This window comes from Balaenoptera physalus (assembly GCF_965194825.1).
Source record: "Balaenoptera physalus genome assembly, chromosome: 13".
Lineage (NCBI taxonomy): Eukaryota > Metazoa > Chordata > Mammalia > Artiodactyla > Balaenopteridae > Balaenoptera > Balaenoptera physalus.
Genome location: NC_138892.1, coordinates 51279173 through 51304671, shown reverse-complemented (window position 1 = coordinate 51304671; position 25499 = coordinate 51279173). Strand labels below are relative to the sequence as shown.

General features: G+C 42.0%; 1 protein-coding gene across 11 annotated transcripts in view; it reads right to left on the bottom strand.

Annotated features, from left to right (window-relative positions):
- Positions 1-482: 482 nt before the first annotated feature.
- Positions 483-25499, bottom strand: part of GRIP1 (glutamate receptor interacting protein 1) — a 714321-nt gene continuing 689304 nt past the window's right edge. For 10 of the 11 annotated variants that reach the window (XM_082422694.1, XM_082422684.1, XM_082422689.1 and 7 more), the window contains 2 exons: positions 8733-8879; positions 4481-6289 (listed from right to left, as the gene is read on the bottom strand). In XM_082422694.1, coding sequence (XP_082278820.1) covers positions 6062-6289; positions 8733-8879 — 375 coding nt within the window. In that variant the 3' untranslated portion in view covers positions 4481-6061. Of the gene's footprint in view, positions 4378-4480; positions 6290-8732; positions 8880-25499 lie in introns of those variants that run through there. The other variant, XM_082422693.1, reaches the window with a different exon arrangement.

The window sequence follows — 25499 nt, the reverse complement described above, 5'->3', positions numbered from 1 at the left end:
CGTTATTGATTTTCTGTCTGGATGATCTGTCCATTGATGTAAGTGGAGTGTTAAAGTTCCCCACTATTATTGTGTTACTGTTGATTTCTCCTTTATGTCTGTTAATATTGCCTTATATATTGATGTGCTCCTATGTTGGGTGCATATATATTTACAATTGTTATATCCTCTTCTTGGATGGATCCCTTGATCATTATGTAGTGTCCTTATTTGTCTCTTGTAACAGTCTTTATTTTAAAGTCTATTTTGTCTGATGTAAGTATTGCTACCCCAGTTTTCTTTTGATTTCCATTTTTGTGGAATGCCTTCTTCCATCCCCTCACTTTGTCTGTATGTGTCTTTAGATTTAAAGTGAGTCTCTTGTAGGCAGCATATATACAGGTCTTATTTTTGTATCCATTCAGGCAGTCTGTGTCTTCTGGTTGGAGCATTTAGTCTGTTTACATTTAAGGTAAGTATTGATATGTATGTTCTTGTTGCCATTTTGTTAATTGTTTTGGATTTGTTTTTGTCGGTCTTCTTTTTCCCCTTTCTTCTTTTGTTCTCTTCTCTTATGCTTTGATGACTATTTTTGGTGTTATTTTGGATTTTTTTTCTTTTTTTTGCGTATATCTATTATAGATTCTTGGTTGGTGGTTACCATGAAGTTTTTGTATAGCAGTCTGTATACATACCTGATTGTTTTAAGTTGCTGTTCTCTTAATTTCAAATGCATTTTAAATACCCTGCATTTGTACTCTCCTCCCCTGTTTTGATATATTTTACATCTAATTGTTTTAGGTATCCTTTAACTGCTTATTGTGGATACGGGTGATATTACTACTTTTATCTTTCAACCTCCCTACTAGCTTTGTGTGTGGATGATTTCCTACCTTTACTGTATGTTTGCCTTTACTGGTGGACTTTTTCCTTCCATAATTTTGTTTTTTCTAGTTATGGCCTTTTCTTTTTTGCTTAGAGAAGTTCCTTTAACATTTGTTGTGAAGTTGGTTTGGTGGTGCTGAATTCTTTTAGCTTTCATTGTCTGTAAAGCTTGATTTCTCCATCAAATCTAAATGAGAGTCTTCCTGGGTAGAGTATTCTTGGTTGTCAGTTTTTCCCTTTCATCACTTTAAATATATTGTGTCACTCCCTTCTGGCCTGCAGAGTTTCTGCTGAAAAATCAGCTGATAGGCTTATGGGAGTTCCCTTGTATGTTATTTGTTGCTTTTCCCTTGCTGCTTTTAGTATTCTCTCTTTAATTTTTGTCATTTTGATTATAGTGTGTCTTGGTGTGTTCCTCTTTGGGTTAATCCTCCATGGGACTCTGTGCTTCCTGGACTTGGGTGACTGTTTCCTTTCCCAGGTTAGGAATGTTTTCAGCTATTATCTCTTCAAATATTTTCTTGGGCCCTTTCTCTCTTTTCTCCTTCTGGCAACCCTGTAATGCAAATATTAATGTGCTTCATGTTGTCCCAGAGGTGTCTTAAACTGTCTTCATTTCTTTTCATTCTTTTTTCTGTTCAGCAACAGTGATTTCTACTATGCTGTCTTCCAGTCACTGATCCACTCTTCTGTATCATGTAGTCTATTATTGATTCCTTCTAGTGTATTTTTCATTTCAGTTATTGTACTCTTCATCTCTGTTTTGTTGTTCTTTATATTTTCTCATTCTTTGTTAAAAAATTCTAACTTCTTGCTCTGTGCATCCATTCTCCTCCTGAGTTCTTTGATCATCTTTATGGTCATTACTCTGAACTGTTTCTTGGGTAGATTGCCTATTCACTTCACTTAACTCTGCTTCTGGAGTTTTATCTTGTTTCTTGGTCTGGAACATAGTCCTCTGCCACCTCATTTTGTCTATTGCTATTTATATTTTTATGTACGTGGTAAGTTAGTTATGTTTCTCATCCTTGGAGAAGTGGCCCTCTGTAGATGTCCTATGCGTCCCAGCAGTGCACTCCACCCGTCACCCAAGCTGTATGCTCTAGGGGTTCCCCCTAAGAGGGTTGCATGGATCTTTCTGTTTTGGCTGGCTATGTGGGTGGTATGGTAGGCTTGGTTGGTGCCTAGTCTGGTTGTTTGCACAGCCCTGCCTTGCATGGATGCTGCTGGCTGCTCTTTAGAGGGGCTTGGTCATGAGGTGGCTGGTTGCGGAACCCTAGTGGGCCCTGAGGCTAGTGCTGGCACACTGGTGGGCAGAATCAGGGTCCCAAAGACTCTGGGGCTGTTGCCCGCCCACTGAGAGGTGAAGCCAGATCCTGGGAGTAGTACCAGACTACTAGCAGTTAGAGGTGTTTCCTGGAGTTTGACTGCAGGGCCCAGGGATCTCAGAGCTCATTTCAGATGGTTGGTGTTGTCAGGGGCCATTCCTGACAGTTGGTCATGGGTCCAGAGTGTCTGGAAGGTTGTATTAGCCTGCTAGTGGGCAGGGCAGGGGGCCAACTAGTCCTAGGGTGGGGTCTGGCCTGTGTTGCAGGATCATAGCTTTCTTCTTTCTGGAGTCTGCCCCCTGGTGGGTGAGGCTGGTCTAGAGGCTTGTGCGGGCTTCCTGGTGGGAGGGGCTGGTGCCTGCCCACTGGTGTGTGGAGCTGGATATTGGCCCTCAGGTGGGCAGGGCCATGTCTAGGGGCATGTCTAGAGGCGGCTGTGGGCTCAGGAAGTCTTTAGGCAGCCTGTCTGCTGATGGGTGGGGATGTGTCCCCACCCAGTTAGTTGTTTGGCTTGTGGCATCCCAGCATTGGAGCCTTCAGGCTGTTGGATGGGGCCAGGTCTTGGTGCTAATGATCCAACATGTCAGCCACCTGGAATGTTCACGCAATTGAATGTTCCTCAATGTCTGACACCAGTGTCTGTGTCCCCCTGGGTGAGCTGCTGCCATCCCCCTGCCTCTCCAGGACAGTCTACAAGACCAGCAGGCAGGTCTGGCCCAGGCTCCTATCAAATTACTGATTTTTCCCTGGGTCCTGGTGCATGTGAGATTTTGTGTGTGCCCTTTGAAAACTGAAGTCTCTATTTCCCCCAGTCCTGTGGGGCTCCTGCAATGAAGGCCTGTTGGCCTTCAAAGCCAAATGCTCTGAGGGCTTGTCTTCCCAGTGCCGGACCCCCAAGCTGGGGAGCCTGATGTGGGGCTCAGAACTGTCACTCCTGTGGGAGAACCTCTGCAATCTAATTATTCTCCAGTTTGTGGATCACCCACCTGTGGGGTATGGGATTTGATTATATTTCAAGTCCTCCCCTCCTATCTGTCTTGTTGTGGTTCCTTCTTTATATCTTTAGTTGTAGAAGATCTTTTCTGGTAGGTTCCAGTCTTCTTCACAGATGGTTGTTCTGCAGATAGTTGTTACTTTGGTGTGCTCATGAGAGGAGGTGAGCTCAGGGTCTTTTACTCTGCCGTCTTCCACACCTACTCTGTACTTTTATTGAATTTATTCCTAAGTATTTTATTGTTGCTCCTATGAGAATATAATTGTTTTCTTTTTCTTTTTTTTTAATTGGAGTACAATTGCTTTACAATGTTGTGTTAGTTTCTGCTGTACAATGAAGTGAATCAGCTATATGTATACCTACGTCCCCTCCCTCTTGGACCTCCCTCCCACCCCACCCCCATCCCACCCAACTAGGTCATCACAGAGCACTGAGCTGAGCTTCCTGTGCTTTATAGAATATAATTGTTTTCTTTATTTTTGGTTTGTTCATTGCTACAGTATAGAGATTCAATTGATTTTTGTATATTGATCTTGTATCTTGTAACCTTGCTAAACTCATATTAGTTTTACTAGGTTTTTTAGTGGATTCTTTAAGGTTTTTGTATACACAAGATTGTATCATCTGCAAGTAGAGTTTTACTTCTTCCTTTCCAATCTAGTTGCCTTTTATTTCATTTCCTTGTCATACTGTTAAATAGAAGTGGCAAGAATGGACATCCTGCCTTGTTCCTGTGAATTTACAAAGCCTGCTAGGCAATCTGCAAAAATGAAAACGTTGGGACTATAAGGTAATAGTTTTTTACTTTTTTAAGATAGCATGATTAAAATTTATATTTTAATAGTTTTTGAAAATGTATTTTACAGAATACATATAATGTTCTCAGGGTAGATGTGATCCTTGAGTTAAGATCAAGCTTTGTCACCTAAAGTAAACGTACCATTAGTCTTGGAGGTGTTCCTCTTTGCAGGCTGTTTTAGCATTTTCACATGTATCACACCTGTTCTCATGAAAGTACTGGAATGTAGATATGACCTTCAGTATTATAGGTGGGGAAACTGACTCACAGTAATTAAATTTTATGCCACCACTGAGTACCAGAGCTGGACTTCAAGTCCAGATCGAATTTCAAAACCTAAGCTCTTCCTGCTCTTCCATGTTGCTTTTCAAGTTTATGGCAAAATCTTCCCCCTGTAGAGAATTATGTAACTATAAGTATTGTGCAGGGCTCAGTCTAGAACACTAAAATATATTCAAAGCACCAAAAAAAAAACCAAAAAACCCAAAAAACATGTTTTTCTTTTGGCTTTTTAAAATCACTGTTTATTCCATTTGGTAGAGGGTTTTTTTTCCCCATACAAATATTTGCAACAATTTTTAATTCCCCAAAACCATACATAGACGATAAATACCATGCTATTAAAGTATTAAATTTGTACAAAAATACTTTACAGTTTAATACTTGTTTGTTACAAACAAAAATACATATTTAAGTGACTCCTCATGATCTTTTTTTTTTTTTTCCTTAGCATGATTCTGCTTTATACTTTCTTGCCCTGGCAGTTCTGAACTATGATTGAAATAATAATATATTTCTTTGCACAAAAAAGAAAGCAAGGTGAACTTTTTCCTTAAACAAAGGACACAGTGTTCAAATGCTTTACCTAAGCAGTTGTTTGAATTATTGACCAAAATAAAAATGTTTGTTTGGAAAATAACTGTTTCAGTATGGAGATTCTACAATTAATATACAGATCTATTTTTTTTTTATATTCAGCAAATAACAGTTATTAGTGTAACAACTATTCAAAATATCTGAACAAAACAAATGAAAACAGTTGCTGACAAACATTAAAAGCAACTGTCACAATTTATTGCTTTGAGGGATGGTAATAATTGGCAATGCATTTTGCGAAAAATGTATTTACAATTTCAGTAAGTGGCATGGCTCAGAACAAAAGACAGTCCAGTGTCATTTTTAAGTACATGTGCTGTACACCCCTCAATATAATCAGTTTTCAAAACATGTCAAGCAGTATGAGTTTGATTTGCCTATCAAGATAAACCTCATTTTAATAGACTCTTCATTCTCAAATTCTTAGTCTTGAATTTTAAAAATAAGATAACTAATTCTCAGTGTTGCTAAACAAACACCCTAATTCATTATCAGAGATTTTTCAGCTATTAAAAATGTGTCCTTAAAAAAAAAAACAGGTCACAAGACATATCCTGTTTGATAATTTGTTGCATAGGGAATCGCATACATCTTAGTTAAAATCATTCCTATACTTGGGCAAAACATTTACCACCACCTATTATGGTTGCCTACGTGCATCATTGCTGAAACGTTGTAAGATGATTTTATACCTGTACCCCTCCCATAGCAGCAGTCCCAGCAGTTCACCAAACTAGTTCTCCTAGTAGAGCCAGCTTTATGAAAAGCCTTGTTGGTTAAATTCTTACATGAATGACTTTGTAGTAAGAAACTGATTTCAAAGTGAATGAAGGAAATTATCATAGAGAACATTTTCAAACAGATATTTCTCTTTTTAAAAAGGAATAGGAAGATGGACTTGTAAAAAATTTCCTCTGATGTTAACTGTAAAGAGGGGTGGCCTAGCTGTTTTTCTTTTTCTCTACCCTTGGTCTTGGCAGGGGATTGCCTGTCATATACCATAGTGATCAACAACAAAGAAACCTCTTCAACTTGAAAGGGGAAGTGAACATGAGCCATGAGATTGAAAAGACCCCTGTGCTTGCAGTTAATGCCACATGATTATCTGTGCTTCAAATATCACAGAAATCTTTCTTAAAGGGATTTTTTTTTTAGCACCATGTAGATATTGTCTTTTGTCCTGCTTTATAAAAAGCATCGCTATAATGTATTAGTGGGTTCTCGTATCTCCAAATTACCACCGTGGCTCGACTGCTGGAAAAAAGCACTGTTCTGTTCACTCCATTCTCCTCCTGGTAGAGTCTGTTCTATGGACTTCTGTGAAGCCAGGGGGTTTCTACTAATAACCAGGTCCAGCTTATTACCAGATTCTGCTATGAGGGGCACAACAAGGCAGCAGTCAAAGTCTCTCGTTCGGACATGATTAATCTGAAAGGTCAAGAAGCACCGTTTTGAATTATTGTTATAGACATAAGATGATTCCCAAAACCCAGAGTAACATTTCAGACACAACAGGTTGATTATAGAGTCTTGAAAGTGCTTAAATGAGCACTCTGTACAGAGAGGTCTATCCTGGCCCTGACCACACTATAACATGGGCATTGGCTTACTTACTCTCTGCTACTAAATTGTAAGGCCCTTGAGAGCAGAGAACAGGGACGCATCCCAACGTCCCCATGCTGAGCAGATCACCTTATTCATGGCAGGTGCTCCAAGTGCCAAATATTATCCCTAATTTACAGATGAGGAAAGTAAGGCACATAGTGGTTAAGAGATTTGCCTGAGATCAGAAGTTGGTAAGTGGTCCAGCTAGGATGTTGGTGAGTGGTCCAGCGAGGATGTGATCTCAGGCAGTCTGGCTGATTCCAAAGCTCGTGCTCTTGACCATGATATTGAACTACCTCTCTCGGTCATGAGCCCACCCCCTCCTCAGCTTACATGTGCATTCATCTTCTTTCATGTTTCCTTATTCTTTTTTTTTTTTTTTAACATCTTTATTGGAGTATAATTGCTTTACATTGTTGTTAGTTTCTGCTGTGTAACAAAGTGAATCAGCTATATGTATACTTATATCCCCATATCCCCTCCCTCTTGTGTCTCCCTCCCACCCTCCCTATCCCACCCCTCTAGGTGGTCACAAAGCACCGAGCTGATCTCCCTGTGCTATGCAGCTGCTTCCCACTAGCTATCTATTTTACATTTGGTAGTGTATATATGTCCATGCCACTCTCTCACTTCATCCCGGCTTACCCTTCCCCCTCCCTGTGTCCTTGAGTCCATTCTCTACGTCTGCATCTTATTCCTGTCTGCTCCTAGGTTCTTCAGAACCATTTCTTTTTTTTAGATTCCATATATGTGTGTTAGCCTATGGTATTTGTTTTTCTCTTTCTTCACTCTGTATGAGATTATGTTTCCTTATTCTTTCCCCCTAAAAGTTTAAAGAATCATCTACATGCTGCTTCCATTCCTTGACTTTTCACTCTCTCCCCAATCTTCTCAGTCTGGGACCTGACCCTTATATTGTATAAATGACCCCAATTGTCCAACACAGGAATGGTGTCTTGAGTTCTCATCCCCTCTGGCCTTTACCTACTCATCCTTAAAACTCCTTCCTTGGCTCTTATGACACCACTTTGTTTTGACCTTTTTACCATTTTAACTGCTCACTTTCAGACCTTTCCTGCCTTTCCTTCTTCCTGTCCTTTAAATTTTGTTTTTCTTAGAATTCTATCTTTAGTTCTCTTCTCTTCCTTACTAGAAATCCACCATAGGCAACTTTATCCAAATCCATGCCTTCAGTATCCCAAATCTTTACTTTTGGCTGTAACATCTCTCCTGAGCAACAAATGCAAGCTGCCAGCTGCCTCACAGACTGCTCTGCCAGGATGCACTGAAGGCACTAAAGACTCAGGTCTGGTACACGTGTCTTACCCTTACCTACCTGGTCTCCTTACCTGTGATCTTCCCCTTCTTCACCCTACACCAATCCACCTATGAGATAATTGTATTGTCTTTCTATAAACTATGTCATTATTCTGCTTAGAAAATTAATATACCTCCAGAATAAACTCCAAGAGCTTTATCTTGGCTTTCAAGGCCCTTTACAATCTGAGTCCAGTCTACTTTTATAGCCTCATCTCCCATAAAAGTAGGTATAGCTCTAATTTATAGATTAGGAAGACAGGTCAAATAACTTGTCCATAGTTATTTATTCAGCAAATGCTAGAGTATCTATGGAAAATAAACGTGTTCCTTACTCTTAGGACAAGAGTAATTGTTATATTGCCATGGTAAAAAGATCACCAGAATTGGTTTTAAAACTGTCTAATGAATCAATGACAACTTGCTCAGTGAACACATGTCTGAAAGCCAACCAATCAGTGCAGCCTCACACTTTGAAAGGCAGCTGTTTAGGGACAGACTCATTCCATTTGAACATACTTTCAAGACTGATGGCAACCCTCTTCTCTTCCTGCAAAATGCTCTTTCTAAAAACTGTACGTAAGATCAGGAATTTGCTTTGCTCAGTGAAACTATACCTGACCACCACAGTACTCCTAGTACTTAATAGTAAACAAGGTTCAGCTTTTGGGTTTTAGACATTGTGTGAGATACTGATATCAATCACTGTATAATGGGAAATGGGAGAATAAGGTACTAGCCCTGTTCTCAAGAAGTTTAGAATCTGCTGGGGAACATATACAGGGAAACAGGCCGTTTCAGTAACTGGTAAATTCTACCAAAGGAAAAAGTGTCTCTCCTCTATAGGAGGGGCCTCTAATCTAGTCTTGAGGCAAAGGAGGATGGGTGGACACTGACCAAATAAGACTTCCAAATTAATTTCCAAATAAAATTCCATCTGAGGTCTTACCTGTAAGAGCCTGTCATAGGGCTTTAAGCCACCAAGATCTCCTGGCCCAGCTGGGCGAATATTTTTGACATATACTCCTTTCTCCAGCAAGCCGTCTGCTACACTGAACCCGAAGTCCTCCATGTCAGAGCCCTTGTACAAGGTCACCTGGAAAATGAGAAAATGTGAAGGGGATATTTAGGTAGGTTGAGGACTATTGCTTGTGAAGTTTCTTGACGAACCATATTTTCAAACTAATTTCAATATAATAGATGTGTAATAGATTAGGCAGCTCCCCCAAATCTTGAAGCTTTTTCCATTCTCTAGGAACATCCTTGGAATTTGCCAAGTCCCACCCAGAACTGGAAAAGGAGGAGAAATGCTGGAGAGTTCTGGTCTCTCTTTTTTTTTTTACTCGCAGTCATCAGGTGTATATAGGTGAGAATTTCCCAGGGGCATGTTCACTTCTCCTGGAGCAACCCCTAGGTGTTGGGAGAAGCCAGGGTTAGCCCTGTGCAGCTGGATATCAGGACTAAGCCAAAGGCCTTTCCTTCCTGTTCACTGTGCCTGGTGCTGTGCTGGGTTCAGTGCTCAGCATATCCTCTGCCTTTGAGCAAGAGCCAGGAAGTCCACCATTTTATTTTCTCTAGTATCCCAGTCAGTGCCTTCAGTACTGTAGGCAAAAAATGTCTTAAAAGGGAGAGCGGCCAAGATGGCAGAGTAGAAAGGTCCTGAGCTCACCTCCTCTCATGAGCACACCAAAATCACACCTACCTGCAGAACAACCATAGATGAAAAAGACTGGAACCTACCAGGAAACATCTTCTACAACGAAAGGCAAAGAAGGAACCACAAGATGGAACCACCAGTAGACTCGTGATGTAATCAAATCCCATACCCCCTGGGTGGGCGACCCACAAACTGGAGAATAATTATACTGCAGAGGTTCTCCTCCAGGAGTGAGAGTTCTGAGCCCCACAGCCAGGCTCCCCAGCCCAGGGCTCCTGCACCAGGGAAATGAGCCCCCATAGCATTGGCTTTGAAGGCCAGTGGAGCTTAAGTGCAGAAGCCCCATGGGACTGGGGGAAACAGAGACTTCGCTCTTAAAGGGCACACACAAAATCTCACGCACACCAGGACCCAGGGCAAAAGAAGCAATTTGATGATAGGAGCCTGGGCCAGACCTGCCTGCTGGTCTTGGAAAGTCTCCTGGAGAGGTGGGAGGTGGCTGTGGCTCACCCTGGGGACACAGACACTGGTGGCAGACATATTGGGGAACATTCAGCCACAGGAACACTCCTGGTGGCTGACATATTGGATCATTAGCACCAAGACCTGGCTCCACCCTACAGCCTGTAGGCTCCAGTGCCTCGAATCCTCAGGCCACACAACTAACTGGGCAGGGACACAGCCCCACCCATCAGCAGACAGGCTGCCTAACGACTTCCTGAGCCCACAGCCACCTCTGGACTCGCACCAAGACAGGGCCCTGCCCGCCAGAGGGCCAAGACCCAGCTCCACCCACCAGTGGGTAGGCTTGAGCCCTTCTCTCCAGGAAGCCTGCACTAGCCTCGTCACCCACCAGGGGACAGACACCAGAAGCAAGAAAACTACAATCCCACAATGCAGGCTGGACCCTACCCCAGGGCCAGCTGAGGCCCGGCCCTCCCCACTAGCAGGCCAATGCAAACTTCTGGACACCACAGACCCCCATACCCAACTGTATTAGGAAACGACCCCCCCCCCCCCACACACACCAACCAATGATCTGAAACGAGCTCTGGGATCCCTGGGCCATGCAACCAGACTCCAGGAACCAGCTCTGCCTGCCAGTAGTCCAGCACTAACCCCAGGATCTGGCTTCACTTGCCAGTGGGTGGGCAACAGCCCCAGAGTCTTTGGGACCCTGGCTCCGCCCACCAGTAAGCCAGCACTACCCCCGAGGCCTCCTAGGGTTGCACAACCTTGTCACCTTGCCTGGTGACAAGGCCCCACTAAACAGTACCAGCAGCATCTGCACAAGGCAGGGTCTAGCAACCAACCAAGCCTACCAGACTGCCCACACAGCCTACCACAAAGAAGGACCCATGCAGCCCTCTTAGGGGGAACCCCTAGAGCATATAGCTTGGGTGATGAAAGGGGAGTGCACTGCTGGGATGCATAGGATACCTCCTACAAAGGGCCACTTCTCCAAGGTTGAGAAATGTAATTAACCTACCACAGACACAAAAACACAAACAGTAACTTAGACAAAATAAGGTGGCAGAGGACTATGTTCCAGACCAAGGAACAAGATAAAACTCCAGAAGAACTAAATGAAATGGAGATAGGCAATCTACCCGAGAAAGAGTTCAGAGTAATAATCATAAAGATGATCAAAGAACTCAGGAGAAGAATAGATGCACAGAGTGAGAAGTTAAAAGTTTTAAAGAATTAGAAAATATAAAGAACGACCAAACAGAGGTTAAGTATACAATAACTAAAATGAAAAATGCACTAGAAGGAATTAATAATAGACTAAATGATTCAGAAGAACAGATCAGTGAGCTGGAAGACAAGAGTAGTAGAAATCAGTGCTGCTGAATAGAAAAAAGATAAAGAAATGGGGACAGTTTAAGACACCTCTGGGACAATATCAAGCATATTAATATTTGCATTATAGGGGGTCCCAGAAGGAGAGGAGAGAGAGAAAGGGCCCAAGAAAATATCTGAAGAGATAATAGCTGAAAACTTCTCTAACCTGGCAAAGGAAACAGGTACCCAAGTCTACGAAGCACAGAGAGTCCCACACAGGATTAATCTAAAGAGGAACAATACCAAGACATACTGTAATCAAAATGACAAAAATTAAAGAGAGAATACTAAAAGCAGCAAGGGTAAAGCAACAAATAACATGCAAGGGAACTCCCACAAGCCTATCAGCTGATTTTTCAGCAGAAACGGAAGGACAGAAGGGAGTGGCACAATATATTTAAAGTGATGAAAGGGAAAAAACCTACAACCAAGAATACTTTATGCATAAAAGCTCTCATTTAGATTTGATGGAGAAATCAAAAGCTTTACAGACAAGCAAAAACTAAAAGAATTCAGCACCACCAAACCAGCTTTAAAACAAATGTTAAAGGAACTTCTCTAGGCAAAAAAAAAAAAAGGGTCACAACTAGAAACAAAATTATGGGAGGAAATAGCTCACCAGTAAAGGCAAACATACAGCAAAGGTAGGAAATCATCCACACACAATGTCAGTAGAGAGGTTAAAAGACAAAAGTAGTACTGTCACCTGTATGCACAATAAGCAGTTAAGGGATACATAAAACAATTTGATGTAAAATATGATATCAAAAGCAGAAATCATGAGGGGAGGAGAATACAAGTGCAGGGTATTTAAAATGCTTTTGAAATTAAGGGATAAGCAACGTAAAACAATCAGGTATGTATATAGACTGCTATACAGAAACTTCATGGTAACCACAAACCAAAAATCTATAATAGATATACACACAAAAAAGAAAAAGGAATCCAAAATAACACTAACAATAGTCATCAAATCATAAGAGAAGAGAAAAGGATGGGGGGGAAGACCTATGAAAACAAATCCAAAACAATTAACAAAATGACAATTAGAACATACATATTGATAATTAACTTAAATGTAAATGGACTAAATCCTCCAACCAGAAGAAGCAGACTGCCTGAAATGGATAGAAAAAAACTAGACCTGTATATGTGCTGCCTACAAGAGACTCACTTTAGATCTAAAGACACGTACAGACTGGAAGTGAGAGGATGGAAAAAGGCATTCCATGCAAACAAAAAATCAAAAGAAAGCTAGAGTAGCATACTTAGATAAAATAAACTTTAAAGACTGTTACAAGAGACAAAGAAGGACACTACCTAATGATCAAGGAATAAATCCAAGAATAAGATATAACAATTGTAAATGTATATGCACACAACATAGGAGCACCTCAATGTATGAGGGAAATATTAACAGACATAAAAGGAGAAATCGACAGTAACACAATAATAGTAGGAGACTTTAACACCCCACTTTCATCAATGGACAGATCATCCAGACAGAAAATCAGTAAGGAAACACAGGCCTTAAATAACACATTAGACCACATGGACTTAATTGATACATATACAGCATTCCATCCGAAAGCAGCAAAATACACATTCTTTTCAAGTGCGCATGGAATATTCTCCAGGATAGATCACATGCTAGGCCACAAAACGAGTCTCTAAATTTAAGAAAACTGAAATCACATCAAGCATCTTTTCCAACCACAATGCTATGAGACTAGAAATCACCTACAAGAAAAAAAAATGCAAAAAATACAAACACATGGAGGCTAAACAATATGCTACTAAACAAATGGATCACTGAAAGAGGAAATCAAAATATACCTAGAGACAAATGAAAATGAAAACATGATGATCCAAAACCTATGGGTTACAGCAAAAGCTTATAGTGATAAAAGCTTACCTCAGGAAACAAGAAAAATCTCAAATAAACAACCTAACCTTACACCTAAAGCAATTACAAAAAGAAGAACAAACAAAACCTGAAGTTAGTAGAAGGAAAGAAAGCATAAAGAGCAGAACAGAAATAAATGAAAAAGACTAAAACAAAATAGAAAAGATCTATGAAACTAAAAGCTGGTTCTTTGAAAAAATAAACAAAATTGATAAGCCTTTTGCCAGACTCATCAAGAAAGAAAGGGAGGGACTTCCCTGGTGGCACAGCGGTTAAGACTCTGCGCTCCCAACGCAGGGGGCCTGGGTTTGATCCCTAGTCTGGGAACTAGAGCCCACATGCATGCCACAACTAAGAGTTTGCATGCCACAACCAAGGAGCAGGTGAGCTCCAACTAAGGAACCCACCTGCTGCAACTAAGGAGCCCACCTGCCGCAATTAAGGAGCCAGCGAACCGCAACTAAGGAGCCCTTGAGCTGCAACTAAGGAACCCTCCTGCAGCAACTAAGGAGCCCACCTGCTGCAACTAGGGAGCCTGCCTGCCTCAACTAAGACCCGACACAACCAAATAAATATAAAATAAAAAAATAAATATTAAAAAAATACATAGCACCAAAAATAAAAATAAAGAAAGAAAGGGAGAAGGCTCAAATCAAAACAAGAATGAAAAAGAAGTTACAACTGACACCAAAGAAATACAAAGGATATTAAGAGATTACAATGAGAAATTATACAGCAATAAAATGGACAACCTAGAAGCAATGGACAAATTCTTAGAAAGGTACAATCTCCCAAAACTGAACCAGGAAGAAATAGCAAATATGAACAGACCAATTACCAGTACTGAAATTGAATCAGTAATTTAAAAACTCCCAAAACAAACAAAAGTCCAAGACCAGATGGTTTCATTGGTGAATTCTACCAAACATTTACAGAATAGTTAACACTTATCCTTCTGAAACTATTCCAAAAAATTGCAGAGGAAAGAACACTTCAAAACACATTCCATGAGGTCACCATCACCCTGATATCAAAAGATATCACAAAAAACGAAATTACAGGCCAATATCACTGATGAACATAGATGCAAAAATCCTCAACAAAATACTAGCAAACCGATTCCAAATACTAGCAATGGCTTAGAAGGATCATACACCATGGTCAAGTGGAATTTATCCCAGGAGTGCAAGGATTTTTCAATATCTGCAAATCAGTGTTAACAAGTTGAAGAATAAAAAGCATATGATCATCTCAATAGGTACAGAAAACACTTTTGATAAAGTTCAACACCCATTTATGATAAAAACTCTCCAGAAACTGGGCATAGAGGGAGCCTACCTCAACATAATGAAGGTCATATATGACAAACCCATAGCTAACATTATATTCAATGGTGAAAAGCTGAAAGCATTCCCTCTAAGATTAGGAACAAGACAAGGATGCCCACTCTCACCACTTTTATTCAACATAGTTTTGGAAGTGCTAGCCACAGCAATCAGAGAAGAAAAACACAGGAGTCCAAATTAGAAAGGAAAAAGTAGAACTGTCACTGTTTGCAAATGACATGATAATATAGAGAGAAAATCCTAAAGATGCCAGTAGAAAACTACTAGAGCTCATCAATGAATTTGGTAAAGTTGCAGGATTCAAAATTAACATACAGAAATCTGTTGTATTTCTATACACTAACAATGAACTATCAGAAAGAGATATTAAGGAAAAAATCCCATTTACTACTTCACCAAAAAGAATTAAATACATAGCAATAAACCTACTTAAGGAGGCAAAAGACCTGTACTCTGAAAACTATAAGACACTCATCAAAGAAATTGAAGATGACACAAGGAGATGAAAAGATATACCATGTTCTTGGATTGGAAGAATCAATATTATTAAAATGATCATACTACACAAGGCAATCTACAGATTCAATGCAATCCCTATCAAACTACCAATGGCATTTTTCACAGAACTAGAATAAAAAATGTTTAAATTTGTATGGAGGGAATTCCCTGGTGGTCCAGTGGTTAGGACTCAGTGCTTTCACTGCTGTAGCCTGGGTTCAATCCCTGATTGGGGAACTAAAGTCCCGCAAGCTGCGCAGTGTGGCCAAAAAAAATAAATAAATAAATAAAAAGAAAAGAAAATTTGTATGGAAACACAAAAGACCCCGAATAGCCAAAACAAGCTTGAGAAAGAACAATGGGTATAACGGAATCACTCTGACTCCAGACTATTCTACAAAGCTACAGTATAGAAACAGTATGGTACTGGCACTAAGACAGGCACATAGATCAATGGAACAGAATAGAAAGCCCAGGAATAAACCCACACAATTCTGGTTAATTAATCTACGATAACAGGCAAGAATATACAATGGAGAAAAGACAGTCTCTTCAATAAGTGGTGCTGGGAAAAGAATGAAATTAGAACATTTTCTAATACCATATACAAAAATAAACTCAAAATGGATGAAAGGCCTACATGTAAGACTGGATACTATAAAACTCCTAGAGGAAAACATAGGCAGAACACTCTTTGAGATAAGTCACAGCAATATTTGTTTGGCTGTGTCTCCTAGAGTAATAGAAACCAAAGCAAAAATAAACAAAGAGGACCTAATTAAACCTAAAAGCTTTTGCATAGCAAAGGAAACCATAAACAAAATGAAAAGACAACCTACGGAATGGGGGAAAATATTTGCAAATGATGCAACTGACAAGGGATTAATTTCCAAAATAGTCAAACAGCTCATAGAGCTTGATATCAAAAAGACAAATAACCCAATCAAAAAACAGGCAGAAAACCTAAATAGACATTTCTCCAAAAACATACAGATGGTCTACAGGAACATGAAAAGATGCTCAATATTGCTGATTATTAGAGAAATGCAAATCAAAGCTACAATGAGGTATCACCTCACACTGGTCAGGATGGCCATCATCAAAAAGTCTACAAATAACAAATGCTGGAGAGGGTGTGGAGAAAAGAGAACACTTCTACACTGTTGGCAGGAATGTAAGTTGCTGCAGCCACTATGGAAAACAATATGGATGTTCCTTAGAAAACTAAAAATAGATTTACCACGTGATCCAGCAATCCCACCTCTGGGCATATATCCAGACAAACCTATAATTCAAAAAGACATTGGGTTGGCCAAAAAGTTTATTTGGTTAATGAATACGTTCAATAAAATTCTTGGTGAAAATGAAAAATGTGTCTTTTATTTATTACTTAAAACCAAAAGAACTTTTTGGCCAACCCAATACGTGCACTCCAATGTTCATAGCAGCACTATTTACAATAGCTAAGACACGGAAACAACCTAAATGTCCATCAACAGATGAATGGATAAAGAAGACGCGGTATATATACAGTGGAATATTACTCAGCCATTAAAAAGAAAGAAAAATGCCATTTGCAGCAACATGGATGGACCTAGAGATGGTCATACTAAGTGAAGTAAACCAGACAGAGAAAGAGAAATACCATATGATATCACTTATATGTAGAATCTAAAAAACTGATACAAATGAACTTATTTACAAATAGAAATAGACTCATAGACATAGAAAACAAACTTATAGTTACAAAAGGGAAAGGCGGGGGGTGTGGGATAAATTGGAAATTTGGGATTATCAGATACACACCACTATAATATAAAATAGATCAACAACAAGGACCTACTGTATAGCACAGGGAACTATATTCAATATCTTATAATAACCTATAATGGAAAAGAATCTGAAAATGAATATATATATGTATGTGTGTGTATATATACATATAACTGAATCGCTTTGCTGTACATCTGAAACATTGTAAATGAACTATAGTTCAATTTTTTGAAAAGTCTTAAAAGACCTGAAAGTGCTCCTGTAAGGAACATCCTCCTCTGGGGCCTGCCTTCAGTAGCTCCCTCAGTCCTTGTCCTGGGTTTGGTTTAGCAATTCCAGGCATTCCTGGAAATGCCAGGATTTGCAAATCCACCCTTCTCAGCTGCGGGCCTCAGCTTGTTCTCTCTGCATTAAGGCAGTACCACCAGCTAAAGTTTTCCCCAACCCCCAGTCCTCCTTCTGACCACCTGCAAGAGTTAGTCTGAGGTTTACACGTTCATCAAATGTGTACTGAGTCCCTCCATGTGCTAAGCCTGGTTCCGGGTGCTGAGAAACAGCAGTGAATGAGAGAGAAGAGGCTGCTTTCTAGAGGCAAACACATTCATGTGTAATGTTCACTGAGACCACCCTGTGCTGGACACACCAGACAACATACTCAGCACATCACACTCATTTAACATTTAATGTGACCGCTGTTTTTAGTAAGGTTTGCTGCATGCCCTCCACAAAAACTTATGCACACATCAAGCAATAGTTTGGGCTTAGTTTTTAACTCTAATTATTTAAAAATGTACGTTTTGGGACTTCCCTGGTGGTCCAGTGGCTAGGACTCTGTGCTCCCAAAGCAGGGGGCCCAGATTTGATCCCTGGTCAGGGAACTAGAGCCCACATGCCGCAACTAAGAGTCTGCATGCCACAACTAAAGATTTCGCATGCCGCAACTAAAGATTCCCCATGCCGCAACTAAAAGATCCTGCATGCCGCAACTAAAAAGATCTCACATGCTGCAACGAAGATACCGCGTGCCGCAACTAAGACCCAGCACAGCCAAATCAATTTTTTGAAAAAAATGTATGTCTTATTTAACACACGTAATACCTAAATACATTCTTGTAGAAGAGTCAAAAACTTCAGAGCTATACAGGGCAAAATGTGAAGATTAATACTCTTATAGCGGGTTTATGTTTTTATACCAAGTTATTTTACTTCAGAGAGATATGGAATATTGAAGGAATACAAAAGTGGTCCTTTGTGGATTTTCATCTCACTGGACAGAGAGCTAAAATATCAAGCTGGCTGGGTCACTTCTAATCACCAGGCAGCCCTAGTGGTTACTGCCATATTAGAGTTTAGGAAATTCAATTTTATAGACATTAAGTAACTCGCCCAAGATCACAAAAGTATTGAATGGTGGGGCCGTGTCTGTCTGACTCCAGGCACTTAACCGTTATATTCTATTGCCGCTCAAGTGCCTTATTTCATAGATTCTAAGATGTACCTTTTTTTCATACTTTAAATTCTCTGAAATCAGGCTGTGTTTTACAGGCCATGGTAATCTTAGGACCTATGGAATAGGGTATATCAACATCTCACCCCTACCTGCCTCTTTCCAACAATACACTAGAAGGAAAGGGGCCAGAATTTTGTTACGTATTTACCTTAAGAGAAAAAAAAGCTGTGCCTTGCCAATTACAGGTTGTCCTGATCAGAAGCGTCAACATCACTCAGGAGTGTGTTAAAATGCAGAATCTCAGACCCTGCTCTGAACTGCCATCTGCCAATTTCTGTGCACAATGAAATTTGCTCTGTGTGGTACTTCACACACCAGAGGGGCTATTACATGTTCTGAAAAGGAAGAGAGGGAACTAACACTTAATGACACTCTTGTCAGGCTCATTCCATCACTGTGCATATATGAATGTGCGTATGTGTGGGTGCACACGTGTGCATTGGACCCTATGATGTGCTAGGCACTGTTTGAAGGACTGAGTGAAAAAAAGATACAGCAATAAACACAGCACAGCCATCATGAGTATACAGTCCAGTGACCACATCTGACTTAATCCTCCTAACAATCCTGCAAGCTGGGCAAGAATCACAGTTTTAAATGAGGTAGTGTATAGGAAGTTTTAAAACCTGAAATGACCTGATATCTGTGGAAGGATCACTTTTGTGGCACTCATTTATACAAGCATAGAGTAGAAAGCCCTACTTTACTATAGAAGAGGTGTGTGTATTTTAGCAAAGTCCAGCCCCCCGCATCTGACACGTACCTTGATGACGCATGGGGAGAAGTTAAACTGCGTGAATGAGAGAACCCTCTCCCCTCAAAGCAAAACTCACCAGGAGGAAAGGAGACGTCTTTGCTGGTAACCTGGGCGCAGGTAAAAAGCCTGAGGGGAGCATGTGGGAGATGCCCTGCCAAGCTCCTCGAGGGGGGCAAAGAGCTTTGTTTTTTTCACTGATAATATCCCAAACTCCTCAAATGGTACCTGCCACACAGTAGGGCTAGTATTTCGTCGAATAAATGAAACGACTGGTTCTGACATACCATGTGGTTGCGTTTGGAAGCTAGTCAGAACTGACCATCACGTACTGTGTGAATGGAGTGGGACTTAGTTCTGAGGGTCAAGCCATGCCCCGCCTCGCGGCCCCAGGGCGGGCCATGCTGGAAATGAGCAAGGCAAAAAGCTGCAGGGTGGCTGGCGTGGATGGGGCCCGGCAGGACAAAGCTCCACAGTGACACCGTGTGGCCACGAGAGGTGAGAGCACCTCTGACGTTAGAGCCAGGCCTGCCCTGCCTTGAGCTGAGGAAGCCCCATTCTTGCACGGAGAGTAGGGTGGGATGGAGGGTCCTCCAGCTCAAGATGCTGGACTTCTTGCTAATAAGGCTGTGGGACTTGATTGAGTAGCTTAAAAAGCAAACCAGATGCTACTGTCTCCACCTAGTTGGTGGAGCAGATCATACAGACGGGGAAATGAAAGCTCAGAGAGGGTTAGAAACTTGCCCAAGGTAAACAGATAGTAAGCAACAGAGAAGTGGTTCAAACCCAAGTGGTTCTGACTGCAAAGCATGGACCTTTGCATGGCATACTACCTCTTTCCCTAGCACGTGGTTGCTTAATAAATATTCATTGCAGATAAGATATTTTAAGCCCCTCTAGAATTATGATTTTGCCTTAGGCCATAGGACAGGAGAGTTTTATGTGAGGTGGGAATGTTACTGAGATATAATTGACATACAGCTCTGTAGAAGTTTAAGGTGTATCACATAATGACTTGACATATATATATTGTGAAATGATTACCACAATAAGTTTGGTTAGGAGAAAGTTGTTTTTTTTTTTTTTTGGCCATGCAGCAAGGCATGTGGGGTCTTAGTTCCCCTACCAGGGGAACCTGTGCCCCCTGCAGTGGAAGTGTGGAGTCCTAACCACTAGACTGCCAGGTAAATCCTGAGAAATCTATTTTTTAACGAAAGATTTCAAACATATTCGAGAGCAGAGAGGCTAGGACAATGAATCCTCATATACTCATCACTCAGATCCAACAAGCATCAAGAGCTCACTTACTTCATCCCCCCCCGTCTTTTATCTTCTTTGGGGGAGTATTTTAAAGCAAATGCCAGTCCTCACGTCATTTCACCCTTACATAACTCAGTATGAATCTCTAAAAAATATAATCACTTTTTTACACAACCTCAGTGCCATTCATTCATTCACAAAATCAGCACTTATTCCTTGATATATTCTAATATCTAGTCTATAATAAAATTTCCCTGATTGTCTCACAAAGTGATTTTTAGAGTTAGTTTGTTCCAGCAAGGCCCACGCATTGGTGTTAGGTCTCTTAAATGTCCTCTTACCTAGAGCATGTCCCCATCCTTTCTTCCCTGTGCTACTGACTTATTGTTGAAACCATGTCATTCGCTCTGTAGCATGCCCTTCTGTGCCCTATTTTCCTTTAAATGGAAGTTAGCTCTGGATGCTTGAGTTGAGTCAGAATCAGCTTTGGGGGGAGGGGCAGATCACAGGTAGGACAATGTGATTCCTATAACAACACATCACTCAGTGTCTAGTTGCCCCACTTTGGGTGGGTTCGGGAGATGCCAGTTTAATTCTTCCATTGTAAGGTTCCCCATTAAACTTCAATTTAATGGTTTCATCCATTGATGACCGTTGTCTGAATCAATAATTTTATTAGGGGTTGCAAAATGATAATCTTTTTATGATCTCTTACTATCTTCTCTATGAGCTAGAATTCTTTTGTAAAGAATTCTCGTTTCTGGGCTTCCCTGGTGGCGCGGTGGTTGAGACTCTGCCTGCCAGTGCAGGGGACACGGGTTCGAGCCCTGGTCTGGGAGGATCCCACATGCCGCGGAGCAACTGGGCCCGTGAGCCACAACTACTGAGCCTGTGCGTCTGGAGCCTGTGCTCCGCAACAAGAGAGGCCGCGATGGTGAGAGGCCCGCGCACCGCGATGAAGAGTGGCCCCTGCTTGCCGCAACTAGAGAAAGCCCTCGCACAGAAACGAAGACCCAACACAGCCATAAATAAATAAAAATTAAAAAAAAAAAAAAAAAAGAATTCTCATTTCTTCAATTAGTGCTGTTTGGTTACTCTGAAGTACAGTTTGTTCAAGAAAGGCAAAATGAATGCTAATTCTTTCCTTTCATTTTTAAAATAGGGAATTAGCGCACTAAATATTTCCAATGGTGTCCCAGTGAGGTTTCTTTTGAGGTGAGGGGGAAGGGAACGACCTTTTTAAAGTACATTATCAGTATGAACCTATGGGTGTTTATATATAGGATATGTTACAATCAATTGCATCATTCTTTTGGGTGCTCAAGTTTCCTCATCTTTGGCCAAGGGAAGTCCTTCATATTGACTTCATGTTGTCCTTTTGATATGACCCGTTTGCTCTGATCAGTTATTTGCTTTCTGGCACAAGATATCATAGACTCACCATGAACATTTCCTGCCTTGATTGGAGGAAACACTTCTGGTTTACATTCTAGTCCCTTTCTTCCCATACCCATGTTCCTTTCTCAAAGGGAGGAAGGGGAGGAATAGGGAGAGATGGGTACAAAGGAGGAGGGAGTGGCAGTGACAAATAGCTAATATGGTTGGTGACAGTCTGCTATTCTTGGGACTCTGTTTACTAGTGGATGAAATTACTCTGCTCCAAGGTCCCTGCTTATATGCCTCTCTTTGGCTTTGTCTGTGGGATCTCCTGTCCTTATGCCCCCTTTCCATCTTTGTTCATAGTCAGGCTCTCTCTACGTGACAAGCAGCACAACTGGGGTGGAAGGTGGTACATTCTAGTTATCTCTGTTCCACTAGGTATAGGTTTGGAGAGCAGTTCCATGGACCCTCTGCATATGGCTGGTCAGTAAGTGGATTGGCGTCTGCTCTGCAAGCCAAGCCATACTCTTCAGTCATACCTGAACCTGAGAGTCACAAAGCCTATGCTTGCAATGGACATTAGGAAGCCCAACTCTGTCTTAGTTCTGAGATGTTTCTCAATACAGTGAACCTGAACCCTTGCACCTGGGGTACATTTGGTGTGGGCCTCAAGTAGTAGTGAAGTTCTTCATTGCCCAGTTGGCCTGTGCTGCTTGGGTGTTTGCTCCACAGGCCAGAACCCAGAAGGGGCAGAAGGATGAGTGTCACCAAGTACTGCCAACACCAGGCAGCGGTAATACGTTAACCACAACAGCAGAGATGGATGTCAATGGGCTAGCAGATTAGCCCATTAACTGTAAAGTCACAGTTGTTGGCTAAGAGGCTTGGCTCTCCTGAGCCTTAGACTTGATGATATAGCTTTATGGCAAACTCTTCAGGATGAGAGGCTAATAAAAGGTTTAAATTTGAAAGTAATCTGTTTCTCTAGAAAGATTTCCTAAGGTTAGAGGGGAGTGAATTTTCATAGCCAGGGCTATGGTTCTCCTGGAAGTAGCTTGGAAATAGCAAATAACAAAATGAAATTTTAAAATGACAGAGGTGAGATTCCAGGAATCAATAATTCACAAAAATAGGATGCACAGCTGCTCTCAAAAGCAGCAACAACAAATTGTGCCATGTAGCTGCTGCCCTCCTGTTTAGCTGGAGATGGGTAGTGGTTACTTCTGATTTATTTCCTGTCCAAAAGTAATTCTAAGGATTCTAAAGTTTAAGTCACAAATTTCCCCCACAGATGAATCCCTTCACCAGGCACCTTCCTATATATGACTGCTTTTGACCTCCCAACAACTCTGTGCAGCAGAATCATGCCCTTCCTACGAACGAGGACACCGCCCCTTGAACTTGATGAATGGACTTGTCCAGTTAGAATACATAAGCCTGGGGATTTCAGTATTAGAATATCTGACCTCATTTGCTGTGTTCTTTCCACCAAATCATGACTTTTTTTTCCCCTCGACATACAAATCTACTAGCTGGTCAGGCAGTTTTTATCCAACTGCCCAACCAACTAAAGATGAATAATTTATCACATCTGCTGTATTTCTTCTCATCAGAGCCCTTTTGTGGCTTTCCCCAAGCATCTGGCCAAACTGCTCCCAGCTGCTAAGAGCTCTTCGTGTTCCACCCTAACCCAAGTAAATCAAGACGTTTCTTGTAAGGTCTCCATTCTGTGCTGACCAGAGGATGCCTCGGGGAATGGACTAGAACACAACGATAGATTTTTCTGTTCTAAAGGGCCAATGCGTCTCTTGGAACGTAACTCTCTGGGCGAGGATACCGTTCTAGGAAACTCAGTTCAATTTTAACCACTCATCACAGCGCACGCTTACAACGGCCTCTAACCCTCCTGAGAACAGAAGCTTTAACAGGAGGTGGCGGGCTTCACCGTGATTCAAGTTGAGCCTTGTTTTGTATTTCTAAGCAAGTCTATCTGCGTGTCTGAACAATGTCCTCGAGGCAAAGATCAGAAACCTAATGCCTGTGTTTTCAGTTTTGACACAAGTGAAAAGCCTCAGCAGCAGAGCCAACTCTCCCCGCTTGGATTTTAATGGCAACCGTGTCTACTATCTTGAGCACGTCAAGGCAAGTGGCAGCCATCCCAGAAGCAGTTCCTAAGCCCTGGCTGCCTCTGTGGCTCAGCCCCTTGCCCGATGGCCTTATCAGAGATGGTTCTAGTATTTCCACAAATTACCGGGCACTTGGGTTTATTCTTGCAGACACCACTGGTGAGCCCTCTTCCTTTAAACCTGACAATTCAAGTAATGTTGGTTTTGAGCACAATCCTATACTACCTGTGGGGCTGGAAGAAAAAAATAAAGTATGGCTTTTCCAGCTGCATTCTTCCAGCCCAGAGGAAGCCATCTTGGATTCTGCCACTCAAAAGTGTGGGTTCCAAGATGAACAGGGTCAGGAAAAGCAGTTGTTGCCTTCTTGTCCGGGAATCTCGTTGGCAGAGGAGAGAACTGGACAGACAGCAGTGTCAGACGCTGCCTCCTGCTTTCTGGCAAGCATGTGGCCCCATGAGCTTGACAAAGGGGGCTCAACAATGGGAGAGTCAGAGCTTGGATAGTGGCCCTAAGTCTGTGCGTGTCAGGGCTGACTTGGCCCTCGGAGAACTAAGTCCCAACCAAAGAAGTTCACAGTTTTTAAGATCCATGGTGGATTGAGGGCTGCTTTCCCAATTCATCTCAGAGCACCTTTGCAGCTTTCATTTCACATCATACCAAACAGGAAAGAACCAGATCATTCTCCAATTCTCCAGGGGATCAAGCCACGCCACGGGCAGCTGATGGACACCTAGTTACTGTCAGCTCTGCCCCTGGCCCTTTCTACTTGCCCAGCCAGCACCAAGTCAGCCAGCCTGGCAGAGACCGTTCCAGCATCTCAGCTCAGGACTGCCTGCCGGCCCCTCTCCACACCTGCCTCTGCTCTCCGGCCCCCAGGGCTGCTCTGGCCTGGCTCTCCTCCAGCTCTTGACTCTTCCTGAGTCCCCCTGGCAACTTACTGACCTCCATAGCCCTCAGACCCATGTGGGCAAGATGTCGTGTTCACAGTTCGAATGTGTGTGTGTGTGTTGGGGGTAGGCGGGTTCCCTACACCACCAAGCAATTTTGCAACACCAGCTGAGTGTCCTACAATTCAACTCAATTCTGACATTATCTCCCTGGTGATAGCGTCAGACTCCACAGGTTAAGGGCTCAGTCTTACAATGCCACCTCACCTCCACCCCAGCATTTTAGACAATGGTCTTCAGACACGGGTTGTCACCCGTGCCTTTGACCAACCGGCCATATCTCAGAGGTTCCAGCAACCCTCTCCTTGGGTTTGACTAATTTGCTAGAGCGGCTCACAGAACTTACCAGATCACCGGTTTATCATAAAATGATACAGCTCAGGAACAGCCAGCCGGAAGCGCTGCTTTGGGGCCAGGTATTCGGGAAGGGCGCGGAGACTCCGTGCTCTCTGAGCGCACCACTCTCCCCGCATCCCCATGTGCCCACCAACCTGGAAGCTCCTGGAGACCCATCCTTTTGGGTTTTTATAGAGTCTTCATTACACAGGCACTGAGTCATTGGCCTTTGGTGATTGATTTCACCTGCAAATCCCCGCCCCTCCCTGGAGGTTGGGGGTGGGACTGAAAGTTCCAACCCTCTAATCACAGGGTCGGCTCCACCAGCAACCAACCCCCATCCTTTAGTGCATCTAAAGGGCATCTCATTAACATAAC